General features: G+C 46.1%; 1 protein-coding gene and 1 pseudogene across 1 annotated transcript; both read right to left on the bottom strand.

Annotated features, from left to right (window-relative positions):
• Window positions 1-3,109: 3,109 nt before the first annotated feature.
• LOC109941106 (uncharacterized) lies at window positions 3,110-4,715 on the bottom strand (annotated as a pseudogene).
• Window positions 4,716-7,171: 2,456 nt separating this feature from the next.
• Window positions 7,172-13,317, bottom strand: LOC103634002 (phospho-2-dehydro-3-deoxyheptonate aldolase 2, chloroplastic). The gene is made up of 3 exons (XM_020541114.2): window positions 13,310-13,317; window positions 8,392-8,669; window positions 7,172-7,434 (listed from the first exon to the last, which is right to left on the bottom strand). Exons 2-3 carry the CDS (start codon window positions 8,658-8,660, stop codon window positions 7,350-7,352), a joined length of 354 nt encoding a protein of 117 aa, XP_020396703.1. The 5' UTR covers window positions 8,661-8,669; window positions 13,310-13,317; the 3' UTR covers window positions 7,172-7,349.
• Window positions 13,318-14,505: the final 1,188 nt, after the last annotated feature.

Here is a 14,505-nt window from a genome sequence, read left to right as displayed (position 1 = left end):
TGCTATGCATGAGGAGCTTGAAAATTTCGAAAGAAATCAGGTTTGGGTTTTGGTGCCACCTTCTTCTAACTGCCATCCCATCGGTACAAAATGGGTTTTAAAAAACAAACAGAGTGAGGATGGTTTGGTAGTGAGAAACAAGGCGAGGTTGGTTGCCCAAGGGTATTGCCAAAAAGAGGGAATTGATTATGAGGAGACCTTTGTCCCTATTGCCCGTTTAGAGGCCATTAGGATCCTTTTAGCCTTTGCTGCTTCAAAGGGTTTTAAGTTTTTTCAAATGGATGTCAAAAGTGCCTTTTTGAATGGGTATATAGAGGAAGAGATATATGTTAGGCAACCCACTGGTGTTGACAGTTCCAAGTTTCCAAACCACGTTTTTAAACTCCAAAAAGCTTTGTATGGTTTGAAACAAGCCCCTAGAGCCCGGTATGAGCGTTTGAAATCTTTTCTGCTTTCTAAGGGTTTTAAAATGGGCTCTGTGGACAAAACTCTTTTTCTCCTCAATCATAACTAGGTATATGCCCGTGCTTTGCTACGGAGTCAACATATAATAATAAGATATATTGGGATACAGAAACAATATTTATCGTTTCTATGCTCTCGTTATTAAAATGTTAGTACGTAACGATTACTTGGAGATAAGAAACACATAATTTATTATTCACCTCAATATCTCACATTATTTGACGAGAAGAGATAAGTCATAACCATATACATTGAAATCTGATCATTCACCATGTTTGCAGAAGCATGTGAATTAGGCTACATCAGCAAACCTAATTTATACTGACAACAGTCTATATGTATAAACAACATAGTCATCTCATGTTAATTCATCGTCCTAGCTATCTAGAAAAATTATTCAGCAACCTAGATATCTAAGGAAATATAATACTAACATGTAACGGATATACTTTGAAGCCATGGACGAATCCCAAATCAGGAGACAAGACAGATGAACTTGTTGTGTAGTAGCCTTAAGGGGCTCCTTGGGGAGAAAGATTTTCGCCCTCAACGTTGATGATGAACTCTTCACTGAAGGCAGTGGCGAAGCGCAAAGGCTCCTCGGATAAGTATATACAACATATGAATCACATGCAATAAACTGAGCATATCACATAATTCATAGATCTATAGATCAATGATCGGTCAACTTTTCGAAGACAAAAGGAAGCCAAAATAACAGTAATCAGTTCAATCAACAGAGGTACCAAACATTATAACAGTGCATGCTGCTAGTTACTAACAAATACAAGGAGGGATAATTATTTAAATCAACAGAGGTACCAAATATTATAATTGTGCAAGTTGATAGCAATAAACAGATGCATTAGTGATTAAAAGGTAAATCAACAGAGGTACCAAACCATATAATAGTGCAAGTTGCTAGCTACGAACATATAATATCGGTACTTTTCTCATTCCTAGTATAATTAAACAAAAAATATGTTACTTTCACAAGCTTTGAACAAGTACAATTAATTGAAGAATGTAAATATAATCTTTGATTTTGGGTAGAAGGCTTTGAAATTTTAGCAATTCCAACATTTGCTTGCTTCAATCTAAGGATCAGTCTTGAAGTATTTGTTGTATTATTGTCTAAATCCATTGACCTATTTCTTTTCTAGAAATAGTGTTCCAGATGCCCCAGATCATTCAAGGTTCACATAAAAAATCAAACCAATCTTAAATCTCTGATCTAGAATGGGTCTATGAAAATTGAGAAGAGGATTTAAGGAATTAAACTGGGGAAGAGGATCACACCTAAACTGGTGGCAGCGCACAAGGAAGCGATGGGGACGAACCAATCAACTGAAGCGATGGAAGCGAGAGGAGACAAACTCAAAGCTTCATCGGACTATCCAGCCAGGTCTCCAACATGGAGAAGTATATGGTCCTACACTCGTATAGTTTAGTTTATTTCCTGGCTATTTAATTTAGTTAATGGGTTCATTGGTGTCACCTAAACCCAATGGTTCCTATGGGAGCTTCCTTTGATACCTTAGCATCATTTGACAACAAATGCAGTTGCTCTGGTTCCACATAACATATTGCATCAATATTGAAAAATACTAACCATGGTATAAACATAAAACAAAAATAATCTCCATTACAACCTGGATCCGTTTTATGAGATTTCCCTTATGCTTTTCAGCAGGAGAAATTTCGTGGTTTCCATCAGAGTCCTTCACTTGCACTGCTCACAATCAAATAAAACACAAGATCATCAGATCCACAATCTACTGAGCATCAGTGCAACAAACTGTTAGAAGAAGAGCCTTACTATTCCCCTTTTGCAAACGTTCCTTCAGTGGAGCACGATCCATTGCTAGCTTAACTCTGTTTTTCCTACCAGAAACAGGAGATCCATTCTTTTGTAGATTGGTTCGATCAGCATCTTGAATAGTTGCACTGGCATATACAGGAACGAATTACATTAACCAAATCATCGCCTAACAATGTCAATGAAAACTCCATGCCCAGATTATTAGCAGCAGCACACTTATACATGAACAATCATAACAAACACTGGGACATGTAACAATATGATTAGTTTATATCATTTGATCATCCTGGTCTAGCCTACTCTCTAGTGAATATTAACCTATGGTCTACGGTCACCAAATTTGCTAACAATAGCACTAAGTTCTGGTACACAGAGCAGTATGCGGAGTAGAAGCTAAAAAGAAGTTGCGTTGCACATGGCAGGCATGGCACAATGTCAACTTACTATAGATCCAAAATACCTTGAGAAAGAGTAACATAAAGCCACAAAAGGTGCCAGAGCGATTTATGCAATATGTTTTCGTTATACTCTACATTTATTATGATTTATGAACACTAAGGGCATGTTTATTTTGGATTATAATCTGTCTAGATTATATAATCTAAGTTATTTTGAACTAACAACCAGAATACTGTAGACGATTCATTTTTTTTCAGGTATGATAACTATGATCTTTTCTTTTAGGGCTGTTACAATGCATGAATGCACATCTAAGTAAAGCTATACACCATTTACAGTAACCAAAAAAACCATTTCCTGCAGTTGGGGCTTGCAACTAAGTAGTAAAGCAAGAGTCGACCCTGCCAAGCCCCAAGATGGTGCAAGATCAGCCAATATCTCTCTGTTAACTCCATTATATAAAAAGAGAGAGAAACTTACAGATATGAAAAATAAAATCAACTACTTGATATAAGCTTTTAGTGTAGAGAGTATACATAAAATCAAGGCGGGCACTTCCCATCCACCTATACTTCTCAGATTCAATATCAACATCAGCCACCAGACCTGCAGTTCGTAGACCATTTTCAGTTTTGTCAATTAAATTTCACTGCAGCAAAAGAGAAAGTGACAGAGCAATCTCTAAAGAAGGTGGCCTATGTTCTCAGCTGTTGTTTCGAAACAGAGGTTATATGTTGCATACCCCATGTAAGCATCAGGACACTAAAGAACCTCGCCTTTCCCTGCACAACAGAAGTAACATCAAGGGCACGTTTATGACCTGTGTAATAAATAGAAGCCGCATCAGCAATTGTTCAAACACATAAATGGACGAGATAAGATGATGTGGCTGCTAGATAAAGTTGACAAAGATAAGGACAAAGACAGTGACCTCTGATGATTGCGAACACAGCATTAGATATAGAGAATGGTTCACCAGCAGCATGCAGTAGAGATCGTGCCATTCCATTTCCAGTACCTGTTGCACATTGTATTGTGTGAAAAGTCTGCCCAACAAAAAACTGAAAAAAGCTACCAGATACAACTAATGTGCATCATTATATCCATATAATAAAGGAGCTGCTATGATAATGTACCTGCTGAAATGATCCCAAGTGGCACTTTTATTGCTGTTTCCTAGTCCTCCCTTTGCAGGAGACCATTGACAACCTAAAAACAAAATAAAATAACAATAAGAGAAAGAAACAAAACATAGCAAGCAAGCAAATATAACCAACAGTGTTAAATATCTGAAAACATGAGAATTTTCAGAGCCTAATAAATTGCACAGAATTGCATTCGCATACAGAGAATGTTGTTCTTTGCTAACCTCTACCATCACACCAATTGAGACTAACATACACTTATACATGAACAATCAGCTCGAGGGGTATTCACATCATTCGCTCAAAAAGGCATCTCGATAACATAACAGTAATCCCATAATACCATCGGCGATTCCTGAGAGAACTTACAATTGCACGAACCCGAAGCCTCGACTCTTCTCCGATCCTGCCGTAAAGAAACCACGAAGGTATAATTAGCCAATGATACCACTCCCGACTAAACAACAACCGGATTCGTACATCTCACCTTCCGAAGCTGATGGTGCACCTGTCGAAGCCCTGCAAGGTGAGCTAGGTGAGGCACCTGTCGACGGTGCCTTGGCCTTGTCAGATGCAACCCCCACACAACCTCCCTGTGGCCTAGGGAGACAGGCGGCGAAGCTCGGAGCACATAGCTGGCAAAGGCACGGGAGGAGCTCGTCCTCCACTCTGGCAGGCGGGTGGCCTAGGTGGAGGTGCAGAGCTCCGCTCGGCCTCGACGGCGTCTCGATCTGGGCGGCCCTGCCTTGCTCGGCCTCATGAGAAAAGGGAGGAGGCACGGTGGGGCCCGACAACCGGTTGCCACGAAGGTTGAGGCGGAGCAACGGCAAGGAGGACTGCGGCGAGAAGCGACTCGGCGAGAAGCGACTGGGCGACCTCATCATCGTCGGCTATGGCGTCGGCGCCGCAGGGGGGCGAAGATGTCGTTGGTGTCCCCAACTTCCTCCCACATCGAGCTCATGTTGTCCCTCAGCGCTATCATGGATCCGGGGAATAGAAGGCTTTGGGGAAGGGATCCACCGCGGCGGAGCGAGAGACATCGGGGATGGGATCTTGGGAGAAGAGGAAGCGAGAGAGAGGGCGGGGGGCAGTGATCCGGAAAGGGCGAGAGAGACGGAGCGCAGTGGCGAGGAAACCGCGGTCGAGGATGGAAAGGAGCGCCATAGAAGGAAGCCGCGACTGCTTGATTCGAGGATGGAAAGGAGCGCCGCGGGCGGGCGGGATGCGAGGAAACCGCTGTCGAGCGGCGGCGGTGGGGAGGATGGTGGCAGAACCGTGCACCACTGGTTGTGGACGTCTACACTACATACTTATGTAGTAGTAGAAATAAGCATCCCAAAGGATAAACCAGAATCACTAAGCACACAACACAATACCAATCGAGTTGAGACAGGCACATCAGACACTGTGCATTACAATTTACATGGTATATCGAAACTAAAGTAAAACAATTCTGAGTCTTCTTTGTAGAAAGTAAAATAGCTTCAATCAGATGGTAACACTTTCGGATTGTTGCAGTAAACTACTCTCTGTGTTTGCCCTACTACACACTGATCCAGTGGTAGCTGCACAAACATGTTTTGCTTGCTTTATCACTCGTTGGTCCAAAAAATTCTTGACGGCATATTATCCGCTTTACATGCTACTACAACATGAATGGTTGGCCTGGCCATGAACCACTGCATGTTCGACTATCTGAGTGCAGTAAACAGGCTATAGTGTACCCATTACATGGCTAAAACTGGCAACACATTTTTTAGCTCGCATTTTTTCACAGAATTATTTATGTTGTACTGCTGTGCCGAGGCACCGCAATGCATATATGGAGTCGTCAGGATAATCTTGCTTTTTAATGTACTTGAGAAAAAGAGTAGTTTTATGCAGTGAGTATTTAATTTGAGATATACTTACAGATCCTCGAGAGGAAGTTTCGCTAGAACATCTATATGACCACTAAATTGGTTGCTCTCCACATTCCTACATACATTTTGAAAAGAATGTCACTGATTGTAGATCTGAAATAAAGTATGGATGAATTTCTACCATGTGCAAATTTCAGTTCCATCACAACGTCTTGAGGTATTTTAGGTGCTGAAAACTCTTGGGCAGGCTGCCTGAGAAGCGGTTGAAGGAGAGATCCCTGATGAAACAATCGAGGTTAGTCGTACAGGACAGACTCACTGAAATAACATTCTAGCAACTACTATAGAAAACAAATTCCTGTTAGATACCAAAAACTGGGGAAATCAGGTGGTCCCCCCCTTGACAGTCAAAAAAACTGGGGAATTTGCTGCTTGACTTACAATGTTGAGAGCTTTGGAAGCTGTGAAAACATATCCGTCAACTGCCCGCTTAGGTGGTTCTTGCCCAAATTTCTGCAGTTTAATCAGATGACGAATTATATAAGGACTGATGCAAACAAAAATCTGAAGGGTACATAAAGCAAACAATTAAATAGAGTGCAATGCGAATTGGAATTCCTACAATGTTTCCAGATCACCCATCTGAGATATCGAATAAGGAACTCCTCCAGTTAAAGAGTTTCTGTAAAGATTTTTGCATGAATAAGAAAAAAAAATATAAGAGAATGTGTTGGTTTAGGCACGAACCCACGCAAAAAAGTTGAATGTGGATGAGAACCGTAAACTCACAATTCAACCACGTTTGGTGGAAGCTGATATGGAAGATCGCCGTTGAGATTGTTATTGCTGAGATCACTGTACTACGTAAAACAAGGAAAATTCAACTAAGTTGCATTACTACGATGGTCAATGCAGGAAATCTCTGGGGCAACTCACAATTTGGTTACTGATTTCAATCTACATTCAGAAAAGTCCTACCAGCAGCAAATCAATCTGCAACAGTCACATGCATATTGTGAAATGTTCAAATATCAATAGAAAAAATATGAACTCATGTACACAATGGGCATTGTACATAAAACAAAAAATGTGAAATATTATTGCAGAGTAAAACTGAAGCCCCAAGATGGTAACAAAGGCACATCACCCCAATCCTGAGTTTCAACAAAACTTAAAAAATAAACAGGAAGTACCTCATTCTAATTAATTATGGTGATCCTTCCAGGTTTGTTTGAAGGGTTCAGAATCTCAATCACTCTCATGTTCTCTGCCTCCATCCATGTAATTATGGTGATCCTTCCAGGTTTGTTTGAAGGGTTCAGAATCTCAATCAGCTTCACCAAGTCACTGGGGTTCATTTTGTCGCTCACCTACATTCCACAAAATACATGCCAATTTGACAGTCAGGATCACAGGACAAGTACAGTGCCTACATTTCACTTAACCAATAGAAAAAGGGATGTAAACCTGACCTTTATGCCAAGAGGGTTGGCAACACCACAAAGGAATTCAACATGCGCTCCATCGAGTTGACGAGTGCGCTCACCAACCCACAACATGTGGGCTGAACAATCGTAGAAAAGGCCACTGGTGGAGTCTTTACGGGTAAGAGACTGCTTGTAGGGTAAGAGAAGGCACTCATGCGAGGTCCAGAAGTCAGTAGTCGTCAGTGGTCAACTGTAAGCCCTGCTCAGTCATGAACCCAAGAGCCTCATCCACCCTATGGGCCAATTCGCGGTACCTAGATGTCATTCCAATGAAAATACTCAAACCATCAGGTTATGATATTTATTTGACCATTTGCAAACACAAATTTTATTTCAACCAAAATTAGATGAACATTTCAGGTAATCATGTTGCAGTAACATATGATTAGCAAAGCTATTCTTGTAACTCTGGTTACAAATTGTTGTTTTACATGCGTCCTTCCAATGGATACTTGTAAGAACTTTGGTGGGGCAACAATTTCCCAAGAAAAGCCAAATACTTAGTCCACAAAATATTATAAATTACATTGATTAAACAATATAGACTACAGTGCTGTGATTAAATCAAAACCTTGAATGGAAAGAAAGACTGTATGCATTAAATATGACCAACAAAGAGGATTACATGGTCAGATTACAAGTCACATGTTTTATTGACTTGACAATAACACTTTCTCACGATACCTTGTTTATCGCAAAAAATCAATTATATGCAACAAGGAGGTGGACTCAAAGACAGCGATGCCCTGCTAGCAGCTTTCTCGAAAGAAAGGGATTTGTAAAGGGAAAGATCCAGCATGTTCTACTACAACTACTTGGACCCAACTTCGTACTACTGACTTATTATGGCCCAAAAGAACCTCGTGATTTTTACACCACTGACGACCAACAAATGATCAAGAGCCACAAAAATTGCTGAGCACCATTGCTCTATTTTAAGAATGGTTCTAGTTTCATTCCATATTTTAAACTTTCATCAAAATGTTAAGTATCTAAGCATAGTTATTTCCACTTTGAAATTAACACCAAAAGAGACGGATCCATGCTACCACTGGCAACCTATATCGCATAGGTAGTTATTTTTCCTCATCATATCATCATGGTAACGACATACGTGCAAGAGATTATCGTTCTGACATGACAGCAACTTCACAACCAACACAGCAAAAACGCTACTGAAAATCGCAGGAAAGGGGGACAGTTTTTCTCACCTATCACCTTGCTCGCTGTGATCCATGAAATCGAGGTTCCACTGTGTGACGCGCTGCATGGCAGCGTAACCTCCGGTCGCCAACGCGCGGAGCAGGTTGAGCGTCGCCACCGACTGCGAGTAGGCGCGGATCATCCTCTGCGGGTCTGGCACGCGACTCTTCTCGGTGAAGTCGTCGCCGTTGACGTTGTCGCCCCTATAGCTTGGCAGCTTGACGCCATCCCTCTCCTCCAACGGTTCGGACCTTGGCTTGGCAAACTGGCCAGCCATCCTCCCCACCTACCGTGCACAACAAAGTCGAAACAGGTCGGCTCAGATCTAGCAAATCGGAAATGAACTACAAAGAACAAAGTGCACCAAAACCCAGAAAAATTAAGACTCTAAAGTCGTGCGGCTCTTGCTTAGCTTACCCCTAATGTGTAAGAATCGTATGTCAGGACGGTAGCTGTGGCCAGCCCCTGGGGCACACTCTGCTCATAAGCCACCGCGTTGGCCCAATGCATCACTATCTGAGGGAAGTGCACCAAATCACAAAATGCTTTCTTTGAGCCAAAAAAAATCGAGCGGCCGAGCCGCCTGTTACCTTCTTGAGCTCTCGGATCACCTTCTCCCTCTTATTTTCATCCTCCGGCGACAAAACGACCCCCTCATCCTTCAAGAACTGGGTCATGACAGAGGGCGCACGAATTAGTCGGAAAGAAGTCGGAGACTCGGAATGGGAGGGGGAACCCGATCAAGGTTGAACCTCCGGGACGGAGCTCACCTGCACGATAGAACTGCTGCGGCGATGATCCACCTCCGCGAGCAAACTGGGGTGGGGCCGGCTGGAGCTGTATGACGATCGGGGTTGGGGAGGAAGCGACGATGGGATCGAGGCCGGTCGCGAGGAGGCTGTGGAGGTACGGGGCCCATGTAGGAGGAGCACGGGGCACCGCGGGGGCGCCTAGACCTAGCGCCGCGACCCCACGCTCCGGGTTCTGTCGTTGCCGCCATGGGCATTGGGGGCGGGTGGGAGCACGAGGTACCCTATGGCCCTCTGCCGTTGCGACGTGCAGAAGGGTGAGCGGCGGGGGCGGGCGTCGCGCGGCGTCGGCGGTGTCTCGGGCGGGCTGCGCGGTGTGGCTGTTTGGTACGGGGCGGCGGGCGGGCGCTAGCAAGCTGAGGCCGGGGGACGGGGGCGCGGGCTGTGCGGGCGGTTCCCGCGCGCGTAGGGATGCGGGCGTGCGGTGCGGCATGGCTGGCGGGGGTTTCGCGGCGTGCGGGCGTGGGGTTTCGCGGCGGGGGTTTCGCAGCGGGCGGGCGTGGGGTCGCGGCGGGGGCGGTCTACACTATGCCCTTAATAGTTAGTAGAGATAATGACACCCTTTTAGTCTAGATTTACGTGGATGATATCATCTTTGGTGGTTCTTGTAATGCTCTTGTGTCTAGATTTTTAGATCTTATGAGCAGGGAATTTGAGATGAGCATGATGGGTGAGCTGAATTTCTTGGGTTGCAAATCAAGCAGACTTAAGACGAGACCTTTGTGCATCAAGGCAAGTATACAAAGGATGTCTTGAAGAAGTTCGACATGGGCGAGGGCAAGCCTCTTTCAACGCCCATGTCCACCTCGACGACACTTGACACTGATGAAGATGGCGAACCCGTGGACCAGAAGAAGTACATGAGCATGATTGGCTCTCTCCTGTATTTGACTGCGACGAGGCCGAACATACACTTCGCAGTGTGTTAGTGCGCTCGTTTCCAGGCTTCCCCACGCACATCTCACAAAAAGGTTGTGAAATGGATCATGAGATACCTATGTTTCACTCCTGAGTTTGGTTTGTGGTACTCCTCATCGTCCATTCTGTCCTCGTGCAGTTATTCTAATGCTGATTTTGTGGGTTGCCTTTTAGAGCGCAAGTCTACTTCTAGGACTTGTCAGTTTTTCGGTACTTCGTTGGTTTCATGGTCTTCTCGAAAACAGTCTAGTGTTGCCCTGTCTACCATAGAGGCCAAGTATGTTGCTGCCGCTAGCTGTTGTTCGCTGTTACTTTGGATGATGGCTACCTTACGGGATTTTGGCTTGGATTTTCATCATGTGCCTCTGCTTTGTGATAGCACGAGTGCCATAAGTGTTTCCAAGAATCCTGTGCTGCATTCGAGGACCAAGCACATTGATGTTCGCTTTCACTTTCTTCGTGATCATTATGAGAAAGGCGACATCGAATTGTGCTATATTGATACCACTCGCCAGCTTGCTGACATTTTGACCAAACCCCTTGATCAAAAAACTTTTGTTCATTTGTGAGGGGAATTGGGTGTTTGTTTCCCTTTTTGATTAGAGGGCTCCTTTTGGTCTTTTCTTCTTATTTTCTGCTTTCACTTTCTTTTGTATTATATCTGCATGTCATATTGAGTTTCACTTGTATAACTGCTATGTGATTCTGCTCCTAGTAGTATGTTATTTGTGTACATGATAATGCTATGGCATGCTTAGGCTCTTTTTGCTCATATTGATACAATATTGTTGAGCTAAGTTGTTTTCATAATTGTGAACTTGACTATTACTTGCTGTTGGGGCGAAGGCGAAGACGCCACCCTTCGCTCGATGCCTTCGCCAGCCTCGCTACACCAATAGAGACAAGACGACTGGCAGACTTTACCCTTTGTCCCACGTATACGTGGCCAATGGGCCGTGCCGTGCCAGCACGGCCCGAACCCGTCATGGGCCGGGCCAAATTAGATGGGCCGAGGCACGGCACTATTAATTGTCGGGCCGTGCCGTGCCGGCACTTAGGCCTACGCCGCAGCCCAAGCCCGGCACTATTGGCTTTAATCGGGCCGTGCCGGGCCATAGTGCCGTGCTGGGCTTTCGTGTCGTGCTGGCCCTATACCCACATGTCAAACATCCATGCAAATAGCAAATATGTATGTAATACACAGGTTCGACAACTAAGAATACAATATACAACTATGAACCATACAATACACTAATTTGTTCTCAACACAGCCATAGTGCCATACAAATACAAGTATACAATCATCAGGCATAGTGCTTTATAAAGATACAATAAGCATACAATAAACATAAGCATACAATCAGCCATAGTGCCATACAAGTACACAATAAACATAAGCATACAATCAGCCAACAACCATAGTGCCACTGCCATACAAGTACACAATAAACATAAGCATACAATCAGCCATAGTGCCATACAAGTATACAATAATCAGGCATCAGCGAATCAGCCATACATGAGACATCAAAAAATAGATCACCATGCTTTATAAAGAGCTATTTAGATTGGTTGCCTCGTTAAAAACCTTTAGGTAAAACCCCATTTTAACTACATGGGGACAAAACCCTAAAGGAAAAAGGAGTACAACCTAGCTCTTTTAGTGATCATGTCCATCTCCACCACCAACACAAGTCGATCCTTCTTGTGCATCAAGATACATGTTTTCCATTAGCTCTTCAAGATCTTTGTTCTCAACACAGTGTTGCTGCCGAACAGCTGCTTGCTCCCAATCCTTGGCCAGGGACAGCATCTCCACATGTTCTGGTGTTAGACTTCGTCGTCGTTCCTCGATCAACCTGCCACATAAACTAAAAGCCGACTCAGAAGAAATAGTGGATACAGGCACAGTTAAGACATCTTTAGCTAGAATTGATAAAATTGGATAGTCGGGCCGTAAATGGACCGGGTCGGGTCGTGCTGGGCTTTCTGGGCCGAGCGGGCCAATCATCGGGCTAAATGGGTCGTCGCTAATCATGTCGTGCTCGTGCTGCCCATTGGGCTTGCCTCTAAGCCCAAGCACGGCCCATGATGGGCCTCGTGCCGGCCCGGGCACGATAATATCGTGCCGTGCCGTGTTCGTGTCGTGCCAAAATAGTCGTGTTTCGTGCTAGCCCATATAGCCCGGCCCGTTTGGCCACCTATAGTCCCACGCGTCGCTGGACGAAGGCCTATGACGAGGTCGTCCCATCCAGCGGCCTCGTCCAACATGGAGGCCCACGTGTGATCTGGCCCATTATAACAGGCCCTGCGTGGCCGCTGCGCATCACGGGCCTAATTTGTAAAGGTTTCCCTATAATTACAGTATGTAACCCTGCTTTATGGGAATATTCCGGGGATAACCTAGGCGCCTGAGGGCACATGCGTCCTTAACTCAGGATGCTGGGCACTCAGGTACCTATAAATACCCCCGCATAGTGCCCTTGAGAGGCTAGATTAACAGAGATATTGCCATCTCGAATTGAAACCTTGTTTACGTTGCTTTTACTCCCCCGTTGGATCAACTTGCCCAGGAGAGCAAGTTCCAACATTTGGCGCCCACCGTTCGTGCTACGAAAAACCACCCACGATGGCACCCAAGAGAGCTAGCTTGAAGGCTAACGAGGCTGCGAAGGCAGCACTGCTGGCCGAGAAAAAGGGCAAGGCCCTTGTCGACACCACTCACTAAGAGGCCTGCGAAGACGACGCACTCAGCAAGAGGCAGCGCAACGAGCAACCCACTCCCGAAGGCAGTCTCCGCACTTGCAGCTCTGGAGGACAACCGCAACTTCCCCCTGGCTTCGCTCCACCGGAGGGCGCGGACGCCACCGAGGACGGCGAAGTCATCGGCGTTTCAACAGAAGAGCAGCTACAGCTGCGCGCCTTGCGCATCAAGAACCACAACCTCCAGAAGCAAAAAGAGATCCTCGAGGCCAAGTGCCAACGCGTGTCTGCACAAGCCAAGGTGCGACAGATGATACGCGATGAAGAGAAGAAGGCTCAGGAGCTCGAACAAGAGATCACGCTCATGCAGCGCGAAGGCCAACTCGGCCTGCAACACGGCCCACCCCTCCAACAGCGCACACAAATCGAAGACCTGTTCGTCCCTCAGCGCGAACACGCCATCCCACACGCCGCGACATTCCAAGGTGTCAACTACCTTGACGAGCGAAGTCCCCTGGCGCCACACCTGCAAGTGTCACCATGGCCCGCCAACTTCAGGGCAGGGACTTATCCTAAGTACAACGACAGCATCGACCCAGCCCAGTACATCATAAGCTATCAGGTCGTCGTTGCATCATCCGGAGGGGACGACGCCATGATGGCCAAGTCATTCATCATCGCCCTCGAAGGCCCAGCCCTCACCTGGTACACCAGGTTGCCCCCATTGTCCATCGACTCCTGGAGAAGTCTCCGGGACAAATTCTTGCTCAACTTCCAAGGGTACCGCCCAGACACCGACGCCTTGGCTGAACTTTCACTCTGCAAGCAGCTGGAAAAAGAGACTCTGCGGGAGTACTACCGCAAGTTTCTGACCCTCAAGTCACAACTGCCTTCGGTCGACGACCAAATCGCCATCCACTACGCCATCAGTGGCCTTTGGGTCGGCGTCCTTTACAGCCACTGCATTAGGGATCTGCCCAGGAACCTCCAGGAGCTGTATCAACTATTTGAAAAATACGCCAGATCCGAAGAGCTCCACCAGCGCAAAGTCGAGTCTCAGAGGAAACCCAAAGACCCTCCGCAGTCCAGCCGCACGTGGACGAGGCCCTCGCAGGCAGACTCCGGTCGGGACGGCCGCAATCAGCAGCAGGTGCACAACATCGCCAACCAGCACCCCGCCGGTGAGGCCCCTCGCCGCCAGGAGTATCCCCCCAGGGCCACGGAAATGGAACTCGCGGTCGGGGCCGGGGACACGCGCAGTAGCCGCGCAGATTTTACTGCTTGTTCCACGGCGAAGACTGCGCGCACCCTACAAGAGACTGCCCAGAGACGAATGCCACCAGAGACAGGATGGCACGGGCGCAGCCAGCCGACAATCCTAGAGTTGTCGCACACACATATCAGCAACCCCCCAACCATACAACCACAGCCCCACTCCGCATCCACCGCACCACGCATACCAACACCACCAGGAGGTACAAATCGTACCTCCCCCACATCCACCTCCACACCAGCAACAGCAAAACATCCACCTCCCCCATGCCCCAAAGCAAGAAGACTTCGCCGATCAGCCGTATCGCGGAGTCATTCACATGATCATAGGGGGGTCCAGCGCCGATTTCGACATAAAGCGGCAGAAGAGGGACCATTACCGTAGCATCAACCACGTCGCCGTCACCGGTCCAGTCGTGC

The sequence above is a fragment of the Zea mays genome, chromosome 7 (assembly GCF_902167145.1).
Source record: "Zea mays cultivar B73 chromosome 7, Zm-B73-REFERENCE-NAM-5.0, whole genome shotgun sequence".
NCBI classification, from domain to species: Eukaryota; Viridiplantae; Streptophyta; class Magnoliopsida; order Poales; family Poaceae; genus Zea; species Zea mays.
The sequence above is the reverse complement of the archived record's forward strand: the minus strand, read 5'-3'. Positions and strand labels throughout refer to the sequence as shown.

Excerpts from the sequence above, each read along its gene's own strand:
- LOC103634002 (XM_020541114.2), bottom strand. The coding sequence starts at position 8,660 with ATGGCTGGCCAGTTTGCCAAGCCAAGGTCCGAACCGTTGGAGGAGAGG. Across the intron at positions 7,435-8,391 it reads CACAGCGAGCAAGGTGATAG|GTACCGCGAATTGGCCCATA; the intron begins GTGAGAAAAACT and ends AATGACATCTAG.